Raw genomic sequence first — 25492 nt, 5'->3', positions numbered from 1 at the left:
AAAATAGCTGTGACATTATCACCAGGGGTTTGAAAAAAGGCACGAATGTCCTGCCCTTCTGGGAGCACACTCCATTCACACAACTTGCATAAAAAAGTAAACATTTATTGCCTGAAGCCGAACAGCAGTACTCCTGCCATCTGACAGCGGTCTGTAAACAAACCAGACAATCAAGTGAACGATGAACCGGAAAATCCAGTTAGACGATAAAGCATTTACTGATTTTGTTGAAAGTAGTTACAACGATATACTAATTTTGAATTACGCCTCCTGTGTCCTAGTGCAGAGATACTGGTGAAAAAACGTTTAAAAGAAATATGTTCATTTTTCAATACAGCAGGGGAGTAGCCCAAACATTTATTTTTCAGTTGACTCAGCATAAGCGATAAAATACGAGTTGCTGAAACTCGGGGACTTTATTGCATTAGCAGAAGCCATTCGTCACCACTCGGCCCTTTCCGTAACCTGAAAGAAGACTCGTCCCCCTATCGATGAATGTTATGTGCGAAAATACGACAAACCAATCAGAATGCGCGTATGATTTCAAGTTCTTCGTCAAAGAATCCCTCAGAAATATTTTTTATTTTACATAAGTCTTGCATCTAAAAATATACCCAAGACACAGTTAAATGTCTTCAATCATACTGGATAATTCCACATGTCTCGATGTGCTTTAAATTGCATCTGAAATATATATAATATATGGGGAAATAAATGTGAACCATTACGCAACGAGTTGACAATTGTTTTAGGTATGCCCGTCTGCGCTAAGACGGAACCCGGTCGCAAAAATGGCCACGAGAGGGGCACGAGTCGCTATTCGGCTTGTCCCGGAATAACACGAGTTGGCTCACGAATGTAGCAGAAGCATCGATCCAGTTAAGTGAATATGAAACGTCAAGGCCAGAAAATAACAAGTCTCAATTATCCGCCGAAACAGTTTCTATTGGTCATAAAAGGCAAAAATGCTGTAATAATAATATGAATTGAATAATATGAACATCACTGATGACACCAGGTGTCAGTGACGAGGGAAAGAATGTGTTCTCAACCTCGCTCGGCTTCCCTGTTGTTGGGCTTTATTTGCAGGTATATCTTGCCAAAAACCTTTTTGCAAATTCCGTCATCGAGTATTGAGTGAGTGAGTGAGTGAGTGAGTTGGGTTTAACGCTGCTTTGAACAGTTTTCCAGTTATATCATGGCGTGTCAGCTTAATGTGGGAGGAAATCCCGTAGTGATGCAGGTCTTGGACGTTTACCACATCGGTGTAACCCACGGACAGGGGTATGGTGCTGACAAACCTAGAAACATAATAGGGGCGAATCAAGATTCGAACCCACAATCATAGGTTTCTTGCGTGTCCAAGGGACACAACTCTGGAGAGCGAATTGGGCCTTACACGACTGGGCCACCCGTGCTCTCCTTTTAGAGTATTGTGACGTATTTTTGAACGTCATAGTATTGTGCTCTAAAGGCTTAGATATCACACCTATGAAGTTCTATGCAAGGAGCCCTGTCCAGTGGGTATTAATTGGCGTTGGACAGTCATGCGGTTGTAATGTTGGATTTATAATTCTATTCGCATTTATTGTTTGTTATATTTACCAAAATCCTATTTGAAGCTACTTTAATATGTTTTGTTGATATGTAATGACATGCGACTATGTGAGCTGGCTGCCCTAGACAAGTCCTACCTGCCACGTTATGCCCCCAAGGATTAGAAGGCCATAACGGTCGAGAAAGTAACCTGTCTGCTCCAGAGACACTTCCCCTAGCCACGTGTCCTGGATCCTATGCAAGTCCACAGCTTGGTTGTTCACGACGAAGGGGGCGGCAACAACCTAGAAGGACATTGTTGTACTGCATGTAAGATCTAACCTCACCCTCATACATGGGTACATGTAACATGATACACCATTTCAGGTACAACACTGAAATTGTTCATTTTAAAAATTCATACTCGCAGTAGTTCTCGTTTGTGTCCATTAACATATTTATCTGCTATTAGCTCCAGATGAACGCACGGAATACATCATCTGGAAGCACGTACATGATTCGGAATTCTTCAGGAAGGAGAAACAGACCAATACAGAAATGGATACAAGTGTGTGGTTATATCATATTTATATGTAGATCAATGTTCTTGCTGTGTTTAAATTGTTTTATTCATTGCAAACTGGAAGGCCATAGGCCCATTGTTCAACGTATTTACAAGGTATGTACAATGCAATATTTTGTAATAAAGTGATATTTGAGGTTGACATGAGTATGCAAAGCAAATTAATATTTGGGTAAGATATAAACTTCTTTTGAATAAACTTGTTTCTTAATTGCCGATAGAGTTAACACACAAGCATAAAATGATTCTCACTTTCTACAACATTAAGGTTACAAGATGTACAGATATTGTTAGACTTATTAAATATACCTTTATAAATCTTTAAATAATAATATCCTGCTCTGAACTGCGCTGGCGATACTCGAAGTTTTTTTTATTGTAACTGATATTAGATATTCTTCGAGTATAAGTTGTTGTTTGAAGAGAGAATAGGTATATGTACATTTGCTATTTCTTAGTTTTTCTATCCAAATTTGCTGAAAACAATCTTTAGCTCTTTAGGGTAATAATGACTGTGTTGCTGGTCTTACCAAGCCTACAGTTAAGCATATGAGCTGGACAACGTCTGTGTAGGCGACAGACCAGAGGCCGCCAACTAGGGTGTAAGAGACACTGATGACGGCAGAAATAATAACAGCCAGTGTTTCATCAAGGTCAAGGATGATAGCCATCGTGGAGCCTGAAACGAGAACATGTATCTTATGACTACCCACCCTAGACTGAGGCAGTTGACCTCTGGCGATATAGCATATATAGACACCTAACTCTGAGAATAACATTATTTAATGCGCATTGTGCCCATGCCACCCATCGTATGTATATTCCCTGCCACCCATCGTAGGTGTATTCCCTGCCACCCAAAGTAGGTATATTCCCTGCCACCCAACATAGGTATATTCCCTGACACCCAAGGTAGGTAAATCCCTGCCACCTATCGTAGGTATATTACCTGCCACCCAGCATAGGTATATTACCTGCCACCCAACGTATGTATATTCCCTGCCACCCATCGCAGGTATATTCCCTGCTACCAATCGTATGTATATTCCCTGCCACCCAACATAGGTATATTACCCGCCACCCAACATGTATATGTACTAGCCACCCATCGTATGTGTATTACCTGCAACCCATCAAATGTATGTTACCTGCCATCCATTTTATATATATTTTTACCTGCCACCAACGTGTATCTATCACCTGGCACTCATCGAATGGCATGAATGCAATCAAATAACAAAAGCAATTGCTTCACACGTACCAAGGGCGGACAAAATGGCGGCTGTCCAGAAGAGATCTCCCAGGAACTGAGGTATGCACATGAGAGCGCCCATCAATCGGCCGTAGCGGTCTTGGAAAGGGTCAAACATTGTAACGCAGTTGTCTCGACGAAGACGGGGACAAAAGAAAATACCACCTGTAAGAAACAAATACAGGATAATTGGTGCAATTCCCTTTCACCAGGGAGTCTATCTTTGTATGGTCTCCCTGCCTTTGCTACTTCATCCACCTGGACTAGAAATAGAAGAGGCCAGTGCAACTTGTTTCATGTCGAGATATGCATAAAGATAGTGATATAATACTCTCTACAAGACTACATGGCAAGAAGGATGACTACATCTTGCCGACAGTCAAGTTTCCCTCGTGGAACAATAATTCCAGCAGCTAAGCCTTTTGGGTGTCCATATTTCACGTTTGAGGTACAATCGAGCACGGTCTCTCCATAAATACTTCAAAGAGCGTCGTATGACTCTTTGTCGAGTGTTGTGATCAAGGTCACAACATTCAAGGACTCGGTTAAGCTTAAAAAAAGGTTTTATGGTGGGATTGTGATGGACATTTCCACATTTGACGCATCAGTGACCAGAATGATGTCCGTTGCAATTCCTATTTTGACTTACAGGTGAACAGCTGACATATCTGTGTATGTGTGCTACGGACGGGGCGGGATATGCTCACCTTTTCGTAAACACCTGGTATCATCACTATTTTCCAAATGTGAATTGCTTGATGATTAAATGTCAGGAGACTAAGCTTACCAATGATAAGTGAGAGCGAGTAGCCAATTGGGGCCTGCATCCAAGCAAACCCTTTCTTGGCAACGATTTCTGCAGTCCCGTTGATGAAACCTCCGCCGACCCATGTTGCTGCAACATAAAACAAAATAATATTTACTTTTACAGTGAAGTCTCTCTCTGTGTACCCTTTTGGGTAGTATGGAGTCGCCTGATATCCAGGAATGTTCCTGGTTAACACGTCTGACCTTAAAGGGATACCTTACTGACAGTAAGCCCCAAAAGCCAGTGAGTTGAATTGATAAACCCTTATATGTAAATATGCACTTGCATATATGCATATAATATCAAACAACAACTTTGTGTTCCTCTTAATAAAGAAGTTGACATCAGTGAATTGTCTTTCCTTACATCAAGACCAGCTTTCATATGAAGATGACTTTTTACCCTGATGTTCAGCCTTGGTCAATCTCAGAAGTGTTGTGGTGAGGTGATTAGTATTCATGTAATTGTCATTTCCACTGCTCTCACATTTTATACTGTCATTGAATAATGTACTAACACTCTCTTGTGTGCTGCCATTGTTATTGCTGTGAAGTAATTTGTATAGATTTGTAAACCTAGTTAATGTTGTAATGTCGTAAATCAAGGTTAGAGTTAAACAGGCTGAAGCTAAGTTCAGAGAATCTGGTGAAGACTGATTGAGTTATAATGGTTATTAAGGGGACGCGTTATAGACATATATGCAGAGTCTCTAGTAGAAGTAAGCACAGACAGGATGCATAGTTGTTAGCTGGTCTTAGTAAGTCGAATGTTTAGCAAATTTGGAAAAAGATTAACGCCACTATGGGAAACAGTAATAGTGGTGGTTACTATTATTTTATGGATTATTTTAGTAAATTGGCTAATCCGGATAATATCCCTCTTGTTGAACATGGAGTGTCCTCCGAAATCCATAATTTTGAGTCAAATAATGTAGAGAGATGGGTTGAGGGGCTTGATGGAGGAGGTCAAATTAGCGGTTCAAGGTCTAAAGTCCAATAAAGCCGCAGGTGTTGATGGTTTAATATATGAGTTCTTTAACTTTGGATGCGAGACATTGTTACCCACATAAGTGGCTTTATTTAATGCTATTTTCAAAACTGCGTGTTTCCCCACTGAGTGGAACAAGGGACTTATACTAATTCACAAGAAGGATAGTAAGTCTGTGCCGGATAAATATAGGGGTATAACACGTTTGTCTTGTTTCGGTAAACTATTTACCGGTATTCTGAATGCACGAGTCAAATTATGGTGCGATGAATACAGAGTATGAAAGCAGACAAGTTCTTTGGTATAAACTTTATTCATCAGGGTTAAGTCCCAATATGTTGAACTTATTACGCAGTATGTGTTTTGAAGTAAAGTCATGTGTTAAAATGGCGAATGAATCGCATTCGGAGTATTTCAGTTCTGGTATCGGAGTAAGGCAGGGTGAGAATCTGTCGGCAATATTATTGTCTTTGTTTCTTAATGGTATCACTCAAGATTTATCATCTTTGCAGGACCTGGGTGTCTATCTATTTAATATTTGGTTACTTTTGTTGTTTTTTGCTGACGACATGGTTTTGTTCAGTACAAGTGTTGATGGACCACAGGAAGGCCTTGATTTGTTCTCTGATTGTTGTAGTAAGTGGGGTTTGATAGCAAATATTGAGGCAACGGAGGAAGAGTATCTAAAAGAGAGAGGTGGTTTTACAAAGGTGATATATTAGAGGTAGTTACTAATGTCAAATATCTTTGTCTTGTGTTTAACCCTCTGGTAGTTTTTCAGAACTGTTTTCATTGTTTAGAGTTATTATAGTCATGTATATGTCTGTTGATATCCAGTACCAGATATTACATACATCAATTAAGCCCATATTGTGTTATTGATGTGGGGTGTGGATTTTAGGGAAACACGTGTAATTGAAATAGTCCATCTTAGATTCATTAAAAAGATATCAGGTGTTAAATTATCTACACCATCGGCATATGTTTATGGTGAATTGGGAGTACTACCATTGGAAAGTGTGCGGTTAGTTAGAATTATTGGATGAAAATCTTAAAGTGTGATCCAAATAGATATATTAGTATTGTGTTGTAAGCTCTTTTTGAAATGATGTTAAGTCATCCTAATGTAGAACGTTGTGCCGTTTTGGTTAGAAGTATATTTAACCAATTTGGTTTCGGATATGTTTGGCTGGGTCAATTTATTATAAATAAAACTGGATTTTTTCTGAATTTTAAGCAGCGAATTCATGATGTATATTATTATGCAGATATGGAAATGATGTTGTAAAATACCGAGTAGCTCTAACACGTTTTAGGCTCAGTTCACATATGTTCATAATTGAAATGGGGGATGGGTTAAACCCAGATTACAGCTAGAACAGCGTTTATGTTCATTTTGTGAAACTGATATAGAGGACGAATACCATGATTTAATAATGTGTCCAAAATATATGGAGTTGGGACGGTATTTGCCAAATGAGGGGGGGAATGCGTTGCCATTCGGCAAGGAATGAGTGAGTGCGTTGGCTTTAACCCCGCTTTTAACAGTATTCCAGTTTTATCGCGGCGTGTCAGCTTAATGTGGAGGAAAAGCCCGAAGTGATGCAGGTCTCAGACGTTTACCACTTCGGTGAAATCCACGAGCACGGGTATGGTGCTGATTAACCTAGAAACATAATCGGGGCGAACCGGGGTCATAGGTTTCTGGCGTGCCCAAGGGACGCAACTCTTCACAGCGAATCGCGGCGCCTTAGACGACTAGGCCACCCGTGCCCCCCATTCGGCAAGGAGCAGTTGTTCCAGTTGCTGGCGGCTGACCAGAGCCACTGGGCGACTTCTGATTTGGCGATCGAGATGTTCTCCATCCGAGATGTTCAATGGGGTTCATGTCCAGCGGGCATGACGGCCGTGGTAAAACTTGAATGTTCGCGTTGTTAAGGAAGTTCTGCGTTAAACCATGCCGTATGCGGTGTTGCATTGTTGTGCTGGAAAATGATTCCACGGGACTGTTGCTGGATGTATGGCTCAGCAACTGATCGCAAAACTTTATCTCGATATCGCTCTGCATTCATGTTACCAAGAATAACCACGAGCCTCGTTACCGCAAATTCCGTTGTCCGGCCTGTCTGACGTAACCGATGCATCAACCTGGTAACGGTTACACGGGCGCATCCAAACGTTCTGGCAATGACGGCGTGCGTCGCTCCCTGCTCCCATTCCATCGGCTCTCTCCCTCTCTATCGCAGTTAAAGTGCCATTTCTTTGGTGTGCTTTTTGGTGTTTGGTGTGTTTAACACAAATTGTCATTTCCCCCGCTTTTTCCCACCGTTAACATTTGGCCTGGTACGTGGGATATGTTTAAGTATGATATAAAATAAATCACTTATAACAAACATATTTTTTTGAAATAGTGGGTATCCTTTCTTTTGGACATTATATGTTCCTACCCGCCATGGCCCGATTATTGCAGGGATACATTGATGTTTTAGCAGTATTGTTGTTTGGATGTAATCTGTGGTCTTACAGAACACAGTTTTGACCTTTTCACGCCTTCGACTCAAAATACTGCTGCATTCGTCACCACTCACCCCTTTCCGTAACCTGCAAGAAGACTCGTCCCCCTATCGATGAATGTTATGTGCGAAAATACGACAAACCAATCAGAATGCGCGTATGATTTCAAGTTCTTCGTCAAAGAATCCCTCAGAAATAATTTCTGCTTTTACATATGTCTTGCATTTAAAATTATACCCAAGACACAGTTAAATGTGTTCAATCATACTGTATAATTTCGCATGTCCTGATGTGCTTTTAATTACAACTGAAATATAAATGATATGTGGGGAAATATATGTGAACCATTGCGCAACGAGTTGACAATTGTTTTATGTATGCCCGTTTGCGCTAAGACGGAACCCGGTTGCAAAAATGGCCACGAGAGGGGCACGAGTCGCTATTCGGCTTGTCCCGGAATAACACGAGTTGGTCACGAATGAATACTGCTGATGAAGTTTTGACTAGACATGTTCAGTCCTACACTTCAGAAATCTAGAGACAAAAAGCCAACACCTTTAGTAAGGTGTATATGATCAGGAGAAACCCTGACAATTGTTTACCGACTGATCCATATATTAACACCATTCTCAGACGAAATTTTTTTCAAGCAAAGGACAAGGACACGGATCCTCAAGTGAGTGAGTGAGTGAGTTGGGTTAAACGTCGCTTTGAACAGTATTCCAGTTATATCACGACGTGTCAGCTTAATGTGGGAGGAAAGACAGAAGAACGTCTCAGACGTTTACCACGTCGGTGAAACCCACAAGCTCGGGTATGGTGCCGACAAACATAGAAACAAGATCCGATGAGGATTCGGACCAACAATCATAGGTTTTTGCGTGCCCCAGGGGGGCAACGCTGCACAGCGAACTGCGGCGCCTTAGGCGACTGGGCCACCCGTGCAACCAGAGATCCTCCAGAAAACATACCGCTGTAAAAGCTATACCTATGTTGTGGGTGTATACTACTATCTCTATCATCTTGGTGTTTTCAGAAACACGTCAGAAACGTATGTGAAACACAAAACGAAGTGTGTGTAATGACGTTTTTCTCTTTTGACAAAATAGACACAATTTATGGATAATAATTCTTTAATACTGTAAAGGCGACGTTTCGGTATAGATCCGTATACCGTTGTCAAGCGATCAATGCTATCCATAAAAAGTGTCTACTTTGTCATCCGTCAACTTCAAAGTAATGCCTATCAAACATTTTTTTCTCTTTTGTCTGATTAAAAATACTGATAATGGTTTTTACCTGTTATCGTAAACAAGGACATGACAATACCCATGTTTCGATCAGCCAATATGATCCCAACGACTGTCTTTGATTTTTTCTTTCTCCCAGCAACAACGCCTACGACGAGGATGATGATGTAGAAGATGATGACGGAGATTAGCCCGGGGATGTTGACTGTCATCTTGACGTCGTGTTCAGACTAGAAACTGAAGAACGAGTACATTATCTACTTGCATTTTATTTACCAAATGAAGGTTTCTCATTATTGTGACGAAGGGCTTCCAATGAATGCTGCGTAACAAATAACATATTGATATCATGTGAAAAAACCAATCAGTGAAGGTGAATAGGCAACATTATATGTGTTGGTTTTGTTAAAACGTGGATACCAAATTCACCCTGATTTTGTGTCTTTTGTGTGTCTGTGTTATGTGCGTGCGTGTGTATGTACGAGGGGCGTTCGATACGTTTTGTAACTTGGGCATTTGTGTTTACACAAACAATGTCAATTTGTGGCAGGTGTGACACTAGTCATAACATCGGAATGGCACGTGTCATAACAAGTTCCAGACACAACAATATGTTAGATGTGATAGCTTCATTCACACATTGGTGGTCACAATCATGGATTCTCTCAAACATGACTAACGTTCTGTAATTTAGTTCCTCACCAAGGAGGGATACATAGAAAAAGAAATCCATGATGACATGTGTAAATTGATGGGTAAGGATGCCCCTCACTATTCCACAGTTTGCCGTTGGTCTCGACAGTTTAAAAGGGGTAGGGAGATAATAGACGATGACCCAAGGTCAGGCAGGCCTTCAGATCCACCCAACCGGAAACCATTGCTGCTATAGAAAGAGTAATTTTGTCTGACCGATGAGTGAAAGTATCTGAAATTTCTAGGGAATTCCAAATATCTGTTGGAACTGTTGGAACCATTATTCATGAGCATCTTGGAATATCCAAGGTATCTAGAAACCTCAGAGCTCAAGATCGCCATCAGAGAACTGAAAGACCTCCTGGATCTCTATACTGCTGATGAAGCCGAATTTCTTTCTCGCCTAGTGACAGGTGATGAAACTTGGATCCACCACTGGGACCCAGAAACGAAATTGGAATCCATGCAATGGAAGCACCCAAATTCTCCGCCTCCGAGGACGTTTTGCACTCAACCATCGGCCGGCAAGGTCCTGGCCACCATATTTTGGGATGCAAGTGGCATATTACTGATTGATTACATACCACAAAAAACTACAATCAATGGACAGTATTATGATATTGTAATGAAGGAATTGCGAAAATCTATTCTTCCAAAACGCCGTGGGATGTTAACACGTGGTATTCTACTTGACAACGCTTCGGTTCACAATTCGAGAAACGCGAAGGCCGCCATATGTGATTGTGGATTCGAACAGTTAAATCACCCACCCTACAGCCCAGACTTAGCTCCCAGTGACTATTTCCTTTTCCGGCAAATGACATCTGCCCTACGTAGAAGGCGCTTCCAGGATGACGAGGACATAAAGGCTGCCACAGAGGCGTGGTTGTGGGGCCAATCTGCGGATTTCTATACAAGTGGTATTAAAAGGTTGAAGGACAAATGGAATAAGTGTATTGATGTGAAGTGCAAAAGATATTCTGCGACTTGGTCTCATATTGAAGTTGCAAAACGTATTGAACGCCCCTCGCATATATGTGTGTATATGTGTTTGTGTGGCTGTGTGTGTCTGTGTCTATGTGTGTTTGTGTGCATGTGCGCACGTGCGTGTGTGTCTGAACGTATATATGCGTGCGTGTTTGTGTGCATGTACCTCTGTGTGTATATATGTGGTTGTGTGCGTGCATGTGGCTGTGTGTTGCTGTGTGTGGCTGTGTGTGTGTGTTTGGTTGCTTGTCCAAGTTCAAATACCGTTTTTATGACGATAGTCCAAGGAGGTACCATGGATACCCAACGCGACCAGTCCTTGATTTATTCCCTAAGTGCTAATTCCTTTTATTGTGCTAAATAATGGATATGGTTAACTTACCTGGTCATGCTTGAGGTTGATGCCCCAAATGTAGGTCGTCCTCTCCGTTCACAAGAAGCAGAATCGATTGTACGATTCCGACTATATGATGGTGATTTTGGAGATTTTACGTGCCCTCTCCAACATTATGCGTATTTCACACCACATCATGAACAAAGTTTAAGTATCACTAAAAATGAATTGAAATTACGTTTCATTCGTCAGTTCCAGTCTTAGTTTTCAAACTTTTCAGTCGCATTGTGTAACGACTGTTCTGTGAAACTGACACAACAGATTCGCCCCATCTCTATAATGAGCCATGATTATATGTGTGCGTCTGATTTAACTGCTAATTACCGGTGATTGTACACTTGAATCCGCAGCCATTCACTCATTGTGTGTTCCGTAACGTGTCGGATGTGGTTCCGCTGTATGTCACAAATGAAATACGGATTGGATAACGACAATTTTTCTCAGAAAAGAACCAAGTTCAATTCTGTAGAAACCTGTGATGTTTTAACTCTATTCACCACTATCCAACTCGTCACGATATGGCTGACACTATCCAACACTACAAAATTTATTCAAAACGTCAATTTTACATAAATGTAAGTAAATGTTATCTAAAGTTTACTGAACACCAATACTAGTATATAAATTGCCGGACTTGCTAAAAAAAAAGAAGCTTTTATGTAAAATTTGCGGACAGTAGATTTAGGCAAGAAGCACACGTCCCCATGTGCAAGAACTGTGATCAGCTCTATGCTTATCTGTTTTTATGCGTATGCATCGGGAATTCTGCTCGGATTGGCAACATCGACACACGGATTTTGGCCAAGACGTTTAACAGGTTTAAAGATGATCTGACAGCGTTCAATTGTGAGTCAATAGTTAATTCCATTCCACTGATACACTCCCATGCGCTATATGAAATACCAAAACACCTCATCTGTTTCATATGTAGATCTGTGCATAAAGACATAGTGACAAAACATTGTACCCAGGGGCTGCACGTGTAGATAAATGTGACGTTCATACCGCTACACATGGACTGCACATGTAGATAAGTGTGACGTTCATACCGCTACACATGGACTGCACGTGTAGATAAGTGTGACGTTCACACAAGGGACTGCACGTGTAGATAAGTGTGACGTTCATACCGCTACACAGGGACTGTACGTGTAGATAAGTGTGACGTTCATACTGCTACAAAGGGACTGCACGTGTAGATAAGTGTGACTTTCACACCGCTACACAGGGACGTCACGGGCAGATAAATGTGACGTTCGTACTGCTACACGGAGACTGCACGTGAAGATAAATGTGACATTCACACCACTACACATGGGCTGCACGTGTAGATTACGGGATCGGGTGGTCAGGCTCGCGTGGATTGATGCTCATGTTGTCAATCACTGTCCAGACACGAACATTTACAGACGGCCTTCATATAACTGGAATATTTCTGAGTGCGGCGTTAAACAACAAACAAACAAACTAAAACAAATAACAGTTCATGCAGGCACAATAGGGAAAAGATAAAGTTAATGATGAGGGGAAAACACCATCGAGTCTCCGTCCAGAACATGTTTACGAATTTAAATCACAGAAATCATAAACTATAGGCAATATTAAGTACAAACGTCAACGCCAGAGATGAACTAGCCTCGAGTATCATCGAAACTGATTTCATTCGGCGTGAAAGGCAAAACAGCGTTGGGATTTATAAGAAAAAGATCATTGAAAATAGTGATGACACCAGGTGTTCGCAAAAGGGTAAACATATCCTGCTCCCCCTGAAGCACCGCCACTCACACAATTTGCATCAAAAGTTAAATGTGTATTGCCTGATGCGCTCAGCAGTACTAACAATTTCACCACGTCAACAGGTTGTTCAGACAAATAAGATGTCAGAAAAAACTTGTTCAAAACATTGATTGAACCGTACTTGATGCATCGTTGGTCATGTGACACTCAGTGGAACATTCAAAAGGTTATTCCGAAACGAACAGATGTGGCTTGTGCACAGAATAATTGGTAATTTGTTATTAATCTTTATACTTTTGAGTCATATACTTATAACTGATTGTCCTTCAACAAGACATGTGTGTATATTATGACAATTCCACTCTCAAGAACTTGTTGAACTTGTTTTCATTTTCGGGCTTCTTTGCAGGCTGTCAAGAACACATGACAGGCAAACTACTGGCTCAGTGTATGTGAATCTAAATAAGGCCTGATAGGTGAGAACTATTTTCAACTGCCATGGAGTTGCATAAGAGAACTTGCTTGGAAGTTTTGTATAGATTTTATGAATGATAGCTTCTGTGTGACGTTCATACTGCTGCACAGAGACGCCACGTGTAGATAAGTGTATCCTAATTCTGCAACATAATTTCTTTTATCATGAAAAAGTGTTTACAAAATGACAACTTATAATTAACTGCACCTGTAGATAAGTGGGACTTTCACCGCTACACAGGGACGCTACGTGTAGATAAGTGTGACGTTCATACTGCTACACAGGGACACTACGTGTAGGTAAGGGCCTGTACGTGTGACGTTTTCAACTGCACATGGTCTGCGTGGATTGATGCTCATGTTGTCAATCACTGGATTGTCTGGTCCAGACACGAACATTTACAGACGGCCGTCATATAACTGGAATATTTCTGAGTGCGGCGTTAAACAACAAACAAACAAACTAAAACAAATAACAGTTCATGCAGGCACAATAGGGAAAAGATCAAGTTAATGATGAGGGGAAAACACCATCGAGTCTCCGTCCAGAACATGTTTACGAATTTAAATCACAGAAATCATAAACTATAGGAAAGATTAAGTACAAACGTCAACGCCAGAGATGAACTAGCCTCGAGTATCATCGAAACTGATTTCATTCGGCGTGAAGGTATGACGTTAGCAATGATATACAGTTAGCATGCCATAATAACAGTACATGCCGACACGATAGGGAAAGGATAATATAAGCGAGTGAGTGAGTATGGTTTTACGCCGCGTTTAGCAATATTCCTGCAATATCACGTCACGGCGGGGGACACCAGAAATGGGCTTCACGCATTGTACCCATGTCGGGAATCAAACCCGGGTCTTCGGAGTGACGAACGAACGCTTTAACCACTAGGCTACCCGACCGCCCCCGATAATATTAATGATGAGGGGAAAACACCAACGGTTCTCCAAATATAAAAGGTTTAGGCATTTAAATCACAGAAATCATGAATTAAAGGAAAGACTAAGTACAAACGTTAACGCCAGGGATTAACTCGAGTATCACCGAAGTAGATTTCATTTGGCGTAAAGGCAAAATAGCTGTGGGAAGAAAAGATAATTGAAAATCAGTGATGACACCAGGTGTACGCAAAACAATCTCGAAACGAAACAAGATTCAGATTCAGATTGTGTAAAAGGAAAGCTAGCAGTGAAAAATAAATGCATGGATTACTGAACATCACGAAAAAGGTCAGCATGTCCTGCTCTAGCGGTAGCAGCCGCCACTTAAAAAATCTGTATAAAAAGGTAAATGCTTGTTGCATGACGCGCGCAGCAGGTTGTTCAGTAGAAATGTCAAAAAAAACGTCATGTTCAAATCATTGACTGAAACGTACCTGATGCATCGCTAGACATCAATTGGAATTCAGTGAAATATTGAGACAGTAATTGCCAAACAGATACGGCCTGTGCGCATGATACATGTATCATTAACCCTCTTGAGTCGCGGCTCAACAAGGCAGGTGTACCACGGAGATGCACATGTACATACCAGCACTGGTTTTGAAGTTTTGTATAGCTGTTATGAATGATAGTTATGTACCACCTTTGTTTCTTGATTAATTAAAACATCGTTAAAGTACTATATACCATGCAGTCATCTGGGGTCACGGCTGGCCCAGTCGTCTGAAGCCGCGCCATTCGCTGTGCAGAGTTGCGTCCCTTGGGCACGCCAGAAACCTATGATGTGTTTCAAGTTGATAATTTCCTGATAAATGTAGGTTTCATTTATCGGTTATCATTTATCTCGGTGTGATAGCAGTAAAAGCTTCTGGTTGACTGGTTGTGTTTTGTAATTTATATTGCTAGAGTATGTCTACCTGCTTTAGCTAAAATGTTTGGGCCTACAGGTTTTCCAATGGGCCTACATTTTTTATATGTGCTGACCCTTAAGGCTTTCAGTTTAAATTTTTCTCTGCTGAGCTTCAGACACTGGCACGCAACTTTTCTAACTTCGTGCAAATACTGTGAGGAATTCATTACAAGAGCATACATCCGATCACGCCGTCCAGCTGTATTTCCACATCTTTTGCCACGTCGTCTAACAGCACGGTCAAGTCATCTGAGATTCAGGCTACAGGACTGGAGGTAAGTGCTCCTCACAGATGAGTCCAGGTTTTATCTTGTCATGGCCGTCAGCGTGTTTATCGACGTTGGATGGAGCGTTACGTTGACGCGCTCAACGTTCTGCATTAGGTGATGGGAGCGTCATGATGTGGGGAAGCATCACTGCACATCACATGGTTCCTCTAGTGGTCATCGATGGCAGTTAGACAGGTGTACGGTACCATGACGAAGTTATCTGTCATCACGTCCTCCCGTTCCTACATGGACGTCACATCACTTTACATCAGGACAACGCATGTCCTTGTGTTGCACGTTCGGCCACAGTCTACAGTAGACAATAGGACATCCCCACTATCCTTTGGCCATCCCATCACTGTTCTGCCAGATCTGTTGCCCATCCAACTTGTGGGAAACGTCGTTTACGCCGTCTTCCAAACCAGCCGGTGACGGTGTTCCAGATCTCAAATGACACCCCACTATCCTTTGGCCATCCCAACACTGTTCTGCCAGATCTGTTGCCCATCCAACTTGTGGGAAACGTCGTTTACGCCGTCTTCCAAACCAGCCGGTGACGGTGTTCCAGATCTCAAATGACACCCCACTATCCTTTGGCCATCCCAACACTGTTCTGCCAGATCTGTTGCCCATCCAACTTGTGGGAAACGTCGTTTACGCCGTCTTCCAAACCAGCCGGTGACGGTGTTCCAGATCTCAAATGACACCCCACAATCCTTTGGCCATCCAAACACTGTTCTGCCAGATCTGTTGCCCATCCAACATGTGGGAAACGTCGTTTACGCCGTCTTCCAAATCAGCCAGCAACGTTGTTCCAGATCTCAAATGACACTCCACAAGCCTTCCCCAACCATCTCATGTCGTCAATAAGACGCCTTCGTCAAGCCTGTGTCACTGACAATTGTTGTCGTGCCCCACACTGACTTCTGAACTGACAATTGACCCTACTCCACTTTCAGCCTGAAATGACGTTTACAGAGGACATGTGTTGACACTGTAGTGATGAAGTCATAATTCACAGGCATAAAGATATTGTCCTGTTGCAACATCGTCAAGCTAATGTCCTTGCGAATGGTTGTCATACCCGACACTGACTTGTGAACTGACTGACCCCACTCCACTTTCATCTTGATATGACGTTTACAGAGGATATTGTGGTGATGAATTCATGTTTCATGGACATCAATATAGTCTTCTGGTGCAGAATTGTTCTTCGCATTTCCTATTTCCCTTGAAAGTCAGTGATGCACGGAAACATTTTTCCGCTAGTATAGCAAACATAGAATTAAATTGTGTGTGATGCCAGCTCGAATTTAAATACAACGTCAGTACTGTGAGGCAGTCGAGTTGTAGTAGTAGTACTACTACTTCTAGTAATAGTAGTATTAGAATTTAGTATTAGTATTAGTAATAGCAGTAGTAGTAGTAGTTACAGATTCAAATAATTGAAAAAATAGAGCAAACAGGGTTTGGGTGATCCTGGCACAGTCAGGCTGGTTAGGCTCATCATCAGCTCAGGGCCCTTGCCTCCTCTCTACACCCATCCCAGACAGCGAATGGGTCTCGTCCCAGCGCTGTCTAGTCAAACCCGCCCATAACTCTTCGGAGAATGTGAACACTCCCAAACACTGCAGCCCTCTGCATTACCCAGATTGTCAGAAGGGCAAGATTGAAGGTGATGGAAAAAGCTCATGTCATTTTCCCCACTATTTTGCCGTTTACACCCACAGACATCAGTATCGACGGATTATCGAGACACATAAGTGATTAGTATGTTAGTGAGTGAACAGTATTCCAGTTATATCAGGTCGTGTCAGTTCAATGTGTTATGGGTCGAGCGTTGTATTTACTCTATGTATAAGAATTGATATGGATAACTTACCTTACTATGCTTGAGGCTGCAGTCCCAAATATAGGAAGTATGTTTAGGAATAATGTTCCAGACTCTGATAGATCGATCATGCGACGTTTCATTCGCACCTTCCTGTCTTGGTTTACAAGGTATTCTTGATCGGTGTATTGGACAACCTCGTGACTGTAAAGAACCTGTTCTTAACATGACATGACCTAGATAGACCATGCATATCAATTTGAATGCACTGGACGATACATCTTTTCATGCTCAGCTGCGCTCTTAAAGCATTTGTTGACAAGCAGTCGTGTGTTGCGCCACTATTGATAATGGTAAATGTTATCTAAATCGAACTATAGAACCGAAGGGGAAATGTAATCATGGCTCCCTGCCTGAAAGGTTTGTGTGATCCTGGCACAGTCAGGCTGGTTAGGGTCATCATCAGCTCAGGGCCCTTGTCCCTCTCCACGCATCCCAGACAGCGAATGGGACTTCTCCCAGGAAGCGCTGCCTAGTCAAACCCACCCTGAACTTTTCGGAGAATATGAAGACTCCCCAACACTGCAACTTTCTGCATTACCCAGATTGTCAGAAGGGCTGTATTCCTGGTAGCAAACCCGGGTACTCTCCCAATGTCAGTCAACAGATTGGGAGGTACCAAACCTAATGTTGGGTTCTCAGGGAGGAACGACATACGCAGGAATAGGGAGACGAGCCTGCCACTTGACCGGCCGTTCATTCAAGACTGTCACATCTTACATAACAGCACGTGATTGCGCTTACCTGCTACTAATCACATTACAAGACCGGTTATCTGTTGGCCTATCATAATATTATACACTAGCTAGTTTAAAACTACTGTGTTTCAATTACAGATATTACACCTAAGGCAAAGAGAACAATGGGGAGTCGGACAACTTGGTACTTGGAATGCAAGCGTGACATTTCGAAAGCGAGGTCCGCATATTTGCCATGTTTTTCCTCAATCTTGTCAATCACATAAGTGTCAAAGGGGACAGAAAAATCAATGATTATAACTAATTTCATTGGATTCATAAAAAAAGGAAAAGATCCTGGCTGTAAATGGGGCTATTCCAAAGAATTTTGTATTTATCATTTTTCATGACGCCCCCAACATATTCAGGGTCGTACCATGGGTGGACCTCTGTGTAAAAACCACAAGCATAGCGAAGACGGTAATAAAATGATCGAGCTACCCCATCATGTCGTTTAAGATACTGTGTTTGTGTTAAAGCCGGGCAACCACTGACAATGTGTTGGATAGTCTCATTAAATTCATTACATAATCTACATTTCATTTTTACATTTTGACGGTTTCGAGTTGGAAGTGACTGGTCCTGAGCAGCAAACAGAAAACCTTCTGTTTCACTTTTCAGGACAGACGACTTTATCCAAGCGAAGGATCACACAGCACATGAACTTGATGCAGTGGTCGTTCAGATAGCCTCTCCTTTCAAAACTGAGTCTGGGCCGACTTGATATGGCACTTCGCTTGGTTGACACTCATTTCTGTACCGTCCAGCAGTACAGAACCACCAACAAAATACCGACATTGAGATTATGTCCCACATCGTTGACATGCTTCAGAAGAGGATCATCAGGTAAATATATGTGTGCAGCATTATTATTATTATTATTATCATTATTATTAGGTCGGGGTAAAGTATCTGAAACAATCGCTTCCACCATACAGGCAACGACGGTCGCGTCTGAGCTCGGCAAAAAAAGTACATTTTCGTTTAACGGACTACCTAAATGACCTTGACCCCGTGACCTCGATGAACTTGAATTTTAGAATATGTTTTTAGTCCTGCTACCCGATCCAAGGGTCAAAACAGCCCAAATCGCAAAAATAACGATTTCTTATTAGGGCTCCCTGCCTGAAAGGCAAGAACCCTTTTGTAATCGGTCGATTTATTATTTATTATTATTCCGTCGATTTCTGTACCAGAGCTAGCAAAGTAAACACTGGCTCGATTGCGTTAAAATTTTGCATGTGCATGTAGATAGTGGAGTTCTAGATAGCACGGAAAATCCCAAGGCCATAGGCACCACGACCAAGGGCAGATAACTAAAACACAAGTATTTTTTGAAGGTATATTTTGCCCTATTGCTCGGCGATCGCTTGTCCGATTACTTTCAGACTGTGTCTGCTCCTTTAGGTGCTTCACATTTAATACTCTTTGACTTTGGTCATTGGTCACGTGGTTTGGCAGCCATATTGAATTCAAAGTTTTCACAGTGTCTTTTGGGTACACAGTACAGTGTCTTTTCAAACGCAAACTCCTATGAATACACTGCATGAAATGCTTTCAAACTTTCTGAGAATTGTCTCCATACATAACACATAATCCTGTTGATATCTTTTTTAGTTACGGCCATATTTGATTTTGATCATATTGTCTGTTTAATTGTACTTTATAGATGATACCTTGTAAGTTTACATGAAGTTAGTGTACCAAATGTACCTCATTTTTGTCCTGGTTTGCATGGTGAAAGTACCACCGCTTGGTGGTAATATTTGATTTTAGGCAAAAACCATCATCTGAGTACAAAATACTGAATGAAGAGCTCTGAAATCTAGGATTATCTCCCTTTCACTGTCTTTCCTGAGACTCAAAAGCAATAGGCAGTCTTGTCTTGTTGCAAATGTCTTCTGCATTTTGTATACTACCCTTGAATATGATGTTTAGAATTGTCCTGCAAACGGTGAATATCTTTTGACGGTACAAGCAAACCCTTTGAGGATTCGAACATGAGGATAGGTTTAGAACAGCCGTGGACACATGCAAAATGTCGTAGCGGCGATGTCCGGAACCAGTGCTTACATTTGACGGCGTTGGTACAAGCAAACCATTTGAGGATACGAACATGGTCGAAGTGAAACATGGGTTAAGAACACACTTGGACACATGTGGTGATGTCTCGCAAGCGGATCCTTACGTTTGGCGGCGTTGATACAAGCAAACCATATGCGGATTCGAATGTGGACGACGCCTGAAATGGGTTTAGAACATACCGGGACGTTCTGGGACACGTCAATTTCCTAGTGGCGATGTCTCGCAAGCGTTTCCTTACTTTTGACGGCGTTGGTTCAAACAAACAATTTAGTGATTCGAATATGGACGAGGTCGGAAACAGTTTTAGCACTTTATCTAAGCAATGCGACAACCCGGGACAACCCTAATCCGTTTTTTATAATTTAAATTTATAATGTTTCCTTCACATATTAGATGCTGGAAGTACAACTCATTCTTCTATTTATGTCATCTAAAATATATGTATATCATTATTTATAGTTAATCATACGAGTTCATGCGAGTGTATTCCAATTCATCCCCAACATTAAAGTTCGATATATCAGACACCTGTTACCGTTATAGAGTCATCCTCTCATATAAATTTTTATTGTTCATAGTATCAAATTTTAATCAACAATATCAAGAGCAGCAATTTAAACTACTGAAACACCCAAACATCGTAAAAGCTGTATCGTGATGTTTTCAGAAATACAGTATCTTGCAGATATATATACTACGAGATAGTAAGGGCAACGTTTGCTCTACGGTCGAACGTACACAATATCGCTGATACAGATATCATGTATTTGAATGTTAACTCTAAAAACATGCATACGTCATTATTTGTTCAACTAATCTACTACATTCTGTGTATTGTGACGCCCTTAACGAACTCAAAGATATGTATGATGATATCTGTGAACAGGATGTTACTTTTATCCTTGGTGATCTTTATGCAGATATTTGTAAGCACAATCTCTCTGCCCAGGAAAACCTAGTTAGCACTTCTATATCTGATAGACATCTCCTACACACCAATAGTGAGCTCGCATCCCATTCCCCACGTTATACATGTAGATCCAAGGATAACACCTTAAAGAGTATGATTGACTATATCCTGGTACCCTCGTGGATGAAAGACCATGTTACCGATCTCCATGTTATAGATACATGCCCTTATACGGTGTCAGATCACCTCCCATGTCTATTATCTATGTCATTGAGAGCCCCCTGTTCCAAAATGGAACAAAGCAAGTCAAGATGTTATATTCAATGTGAATTTGATACATATCTTAACTCCTTTCACGACTGTAATCTGTCTTGTCAGCCTGAAAATGTTGACACATACAGCGACCATATAAGTAAAAGCCTTTCACTTGCAAGTTCCAAATGTATCCCTAAATGTGAATATAAACCTTATCTTAAACCATTCTTGAAACCTGATGGACTAAATGATGCACATTACCGTATGAGGGCTGCTCGACGTGCATGGCTAAAAAACGGTAAACCAAGGGACGAAAACGAAGATTCGCGCATCTCTTATAAAAGTGAAAAGAGACACTCCAGGCGCCTCTATCGAAAATAGAAAAGGACCAACAAAAAAAATACCATAAGGGAAATTGAGTTGTCAGCTGAACTTGATATCAACTTCTTCTTTTTTATAAAACTGTACGACCGCCTCCGTGGTCTTGTGGTAGAGCGTCTGCCCGGAGAGAGGAAGGTCCAGGGTTCGATCCCGGGCCGCGTCATACAAAAAGACGTTAAAAGAATGTACTTGTTGTTACCCTGTCTGGCGCTCGGCATTAAGGGGCTAAAACAAGGACTGGTCGGCTCGGAGTCAGTATACTGTGTCTGAGTGGGGTATTCATGTTAAACTGCGGCATGGTATCTCAGTGAGCTAGCACTATAAATCGGCATCAGTCCGGACTAGTACAAGCAGCCACACACACACATACACGTGCATGCACGTCGCTATATAAGTGCAATAATCTTGGACGCGACGTTAAACCCAATTTCACCTCACCTCACCTATAAAACTGTACACCCTCAGCTATTTGCATATTATTGAGTAAATATTTTTCAGATTTAGCCAAGCCCTACCATACCGAAGGATTTGATGATGGATTTAAAGAAGATATAACTAGTAAGGTAGATATCTAAACAAGTACGAGAGAGGCCTGATGAGGAATTGGAAAAATAATTTACATGTCAAGAGATAAGAGAGGCCCTCAGCAGGAATAAATCCCCAGGTCCGGATAAGATTACAAATGAACATATTATTTATGCAGGAGAACATCTTATTTATTCCTTATGTATACTTTTTAATCATATGATTAAACTACAATATGTACCCTATGATTATAGACTTGGCATGGTCATAGCATTTTATAAGGTGAAGAATGAAAAATCTGATCCTCGAAATTATAGAGGTATTACTCTCACATCATGTCTCTGTAAGCTCTTTGACAAAATACTGCTCAAACGTATAGAAGACAAACTATGTAGGCTTAACCCAGACTTTCCTGATATGCTACAGTTTGGTTTTAGAAAAGGACATGGAGCTATTATGTAAGTATTTACTTTGATCGAAGTCATTCAGTATTACATACAAAGGGACTCTGCAGTCTATGCAGCTTTCTTAGATAATGAAAAAGTATTCGCTAGGATATGGCACGATGGATTATTTTACAAACTGCATAAACTGGGCATTAGAGGTAATACATGGAAATTACTACATCATTGTTATACAAATAGTTATGCTTATATTTCCTACCAAGGTGAACATTCAGACACATATATGGTTTAACAAGGTGTTGGCCAAGGCAGAGTAATCTCTGCTTGTTTTTTTCTCGTTTTTATAAATGATCTCATTACAGCCCTTAGACAAGCACAATGTGACATTCGTGCATATGGTATGGATATTCCTACAGTCTTGCTTGCCGAAGATACTACACTTATTAGCGCATCACCGAGGGGCTTACAAACATCCTTGATATTGTAGATACATATGCCTCAAGGTGGAGCCTCACATATAATCCATCAAAAAGTGCAATAATTGTGTTCACCAAAGCAAAACGCAAGGGGTATAACTATCATTGTAAACTTGGTAATACACACACTACTACAACTGACTCTACGGTGTATGGTGGAATACTTCTAACATACAATCTGTCCTGTAAAACAAGAATTTAAAAGTACTGTCAGAAAGCAAGACAAAATATTAACTCCCTAAGATCTTAAGGATTAAATAGTTATGATCTTCATCCAATTTCAAGCGTGAAAATATGGCTCAGAATGATACTCAAAACCAGCCTTAATGGATGTGAATTACTCTATGACATCAAGGGTCAACATGCCGTTCTGTTGGAAGGCACGCAAAGATATTTTGCACGCATTGTACAGGGTCTTGATAAAAGATCTCCTTCACAATCTACTATTTCGAACCTTAGACTTTGGACAATTACTGCATATATTGATAAATGCAAACTTTTATTTCTTGGTCGTTTATGCAATCTGAACTGTAACAACTTTGCAAAAGATATTTTCTGCGCGTCCATTGCAAGCCCTGTCAATTCAAAGACAATCTGTGGAGAACTTAAATCAACACTTGATAAATACAATCTGGGTACCTACCTTCGTACATATACTCAGTGCGGTACTTTCCCTCCAAAATTGAAATGGAGAAATCGTGTTAACGAAACTATATGCAAATACGAAGAACAATTATGGCTCACAAATGTATCAAATAACGTAAGCATGTCCCGTTATAAGAGAATTCATACGAAATCAACATACCATGTACTTTTGCAATCAACTTTTCTGTACCCGGAATATCGACCTGCTTTACAACTTTGTGTGAAAGTCTTATCACGCAGTAAACTTTCGAAAGAGTGCATGCTCTGTTATAGGCATGCTTTCGACTATGACCGCCACATAATTTTACATTGTGAAGCGCTGATATCAGAAAGAAATGCGTTTTTCTCTTCTGTCATTGACCTACTTGACGTTATTGTTGATTTTGAAATGCAAGACGAAACAGATATGTTATCATTCTTATTTGGGGCTGAAACGAAATTTACTCACAATCTGGATCAACACGCATGGGAAGCTATTATACTAGAATTCTGTACAAACTAAGGCATCTTTTGGTATATATCTTTTAGTGAATATCTGTCTTCATTTAGGTATTTGAATTTGATAAACTGTGTGTAATTGTAAATATGTTATGCTTTTTTTATTGTGTTAACTGCGTGTAATTAAATATATTTCATTGTAATCTTCGGAATGACATCTGGAGGAAATAAAGAATCTCTCTCTCTCTCTCTCTCTTTCTCTCTCTCTCTCTCTCTCTCTCTCTCTCTCTCTCTCTCGCTCTCTCTCTCTCTCTCTCTCTCACTCATAATTGTGGGGCAGCTTTCAGTCTTGTACTGACTTACTCGGGTGTTAATGAGGGAAGGGTATCGCCTAGGGTGTTATACCCTGTATTTCTAGTAATCCTGTTATAACTGTATTCTTTTTAATGGCAACCTGTTCTCCTGATCACAGCAATGTGATAATCCTTAACAATTGATATAAGATGAACATTCAGTTCCCCATACAAGTAAATGAATGAGTGTATAATGCTGTACGGTTTGATGACACAATTCTACCAACTCGAACATTGTAAATCCTCATTTCATCCGTTCTGTGGATATTCCTGGAGACGAAAAGGCCCCCGTGTACCTGTAATCTTGTCAATATAAACCATACGTGGCACTGACTGCCAGAATCATAGTTCATATGCTAATCCATCTCCAAGTACCGTCCCGCTGAAGATGACTTTTCTTTATGCTAAATCCATCATCTATCCACCCGCTTCATGATCATTTAGACTTACTTAATAGCTAAGGATGAAGTACACTTTATAGAAAGCTGTGATCTTTATTCACACTTCAGATGTTCGTTATGGAGACCTGTAACTGAAGTTTATCGTAATTTTCCGCACCGCGCACCTGCTGACCAGCTGAACTTCTTAACCCCATTGTAAAATTCCTGACTGCCCCTCAATCTATGATGTTTAGAGGGAGGATATCTATTATGTTATATATTATCTTTGTTTACGGATATTAAACATCTACATATTGTAAAATATTTACGATATTTTAAACGTGTAATTGGATGCAATGCTACGTGAGTTCGGATGCATTTAAAGGCGACTATAGTTATATAGTGCGATGGATGTAGTGGAATGGTAGGAGGGTGTATGTAACCACGAATAATCCACGAATAGTTCGATGGATGTTGGGGGAATGGTGGGAGGATGGAGTAAGCATGTAAGCATGCGCATGGATCCATGATGGCTGACGTTGACCTAGTGAGGTGGTTGCAGGGATATGGTTGGGAAAGATGAATACGATGCGTGCGTGCGTGGGGATACGAGGCTTGGCGCAGACAGATGTAGTGAGATGATTGTGTGAGTAAGTTAAGTGGT

The 25492-nt window shown here is 41.0% G+C and overlaps 1 protein-coding gene across 3 annotated transcripts in view; it reads right to left on the bottom strand.

Moving 5' to 3' along the window:
* LOC124126595 (high-affinity choline transporter 1-like) overlaps positions 1-23907 on the bottom strand; it is a 40670-nt gene extending 16763 nt beyond the window's left edge. The window contains exons 1-7 of one of the 3 annotated variants that reach the window (XM_046490181.2): positions 17231-17504; positions 10993-11399; positions 8980-9167; positions 4159-4266; positions 3381-3536; positions 2650-2798; positions 1695-1841 (exon numbers count right to left, since the gene is read on the bottom strand). In XM_046490181.2, the coding sequence (XP_046346137.2) occupies positions 1695-1841; positions 2650-2798; positions 3381-3536; positions 4159-4266; positions 8980-9142 (723 nt within the window). In that variant the 5' untranslated portion in view covers positions 9143-9167; positions 10993-11399; positions 17231-17504. Of the gene's footprint in view, positions 1-1694; positions 1842-2649; positions 2799-3380; positions 3537-4158; positions 4267-8979; positions 9168-10992; positions 11400-17230; positions 17505-23817 lie in introns of those variants that run through there. The other 2 variants (XM_048400807.1, XM_046490111.2) reach the window with 2 other exon arrangements.
* Positions 23908-25492: the final 1585 nt, after the last annotated feature.

Source organism: Haliotis rufescens, unplaced genomic scaffold (genome assembly GCF_023055435.1).
Source record: "Haliotis rufescens isolate VD_foot unplaced genomic scaffold, xgHalRufe1.0.p SCAF_20, whole genome shotgun sequence".
In the NCBI taxonomy this organism is placed as follows: domain Eukaryota; kingdom Metazoa; phylum Mollusca; class Gastropoda; order Lepetellida; family Haliotidae; genus Haliotis; species Haliotis rufescens.
Note: the sequence above shows the minus strand (reverse complement) of the source record. Positions and strands in the feature narration are given on the sequence as shown.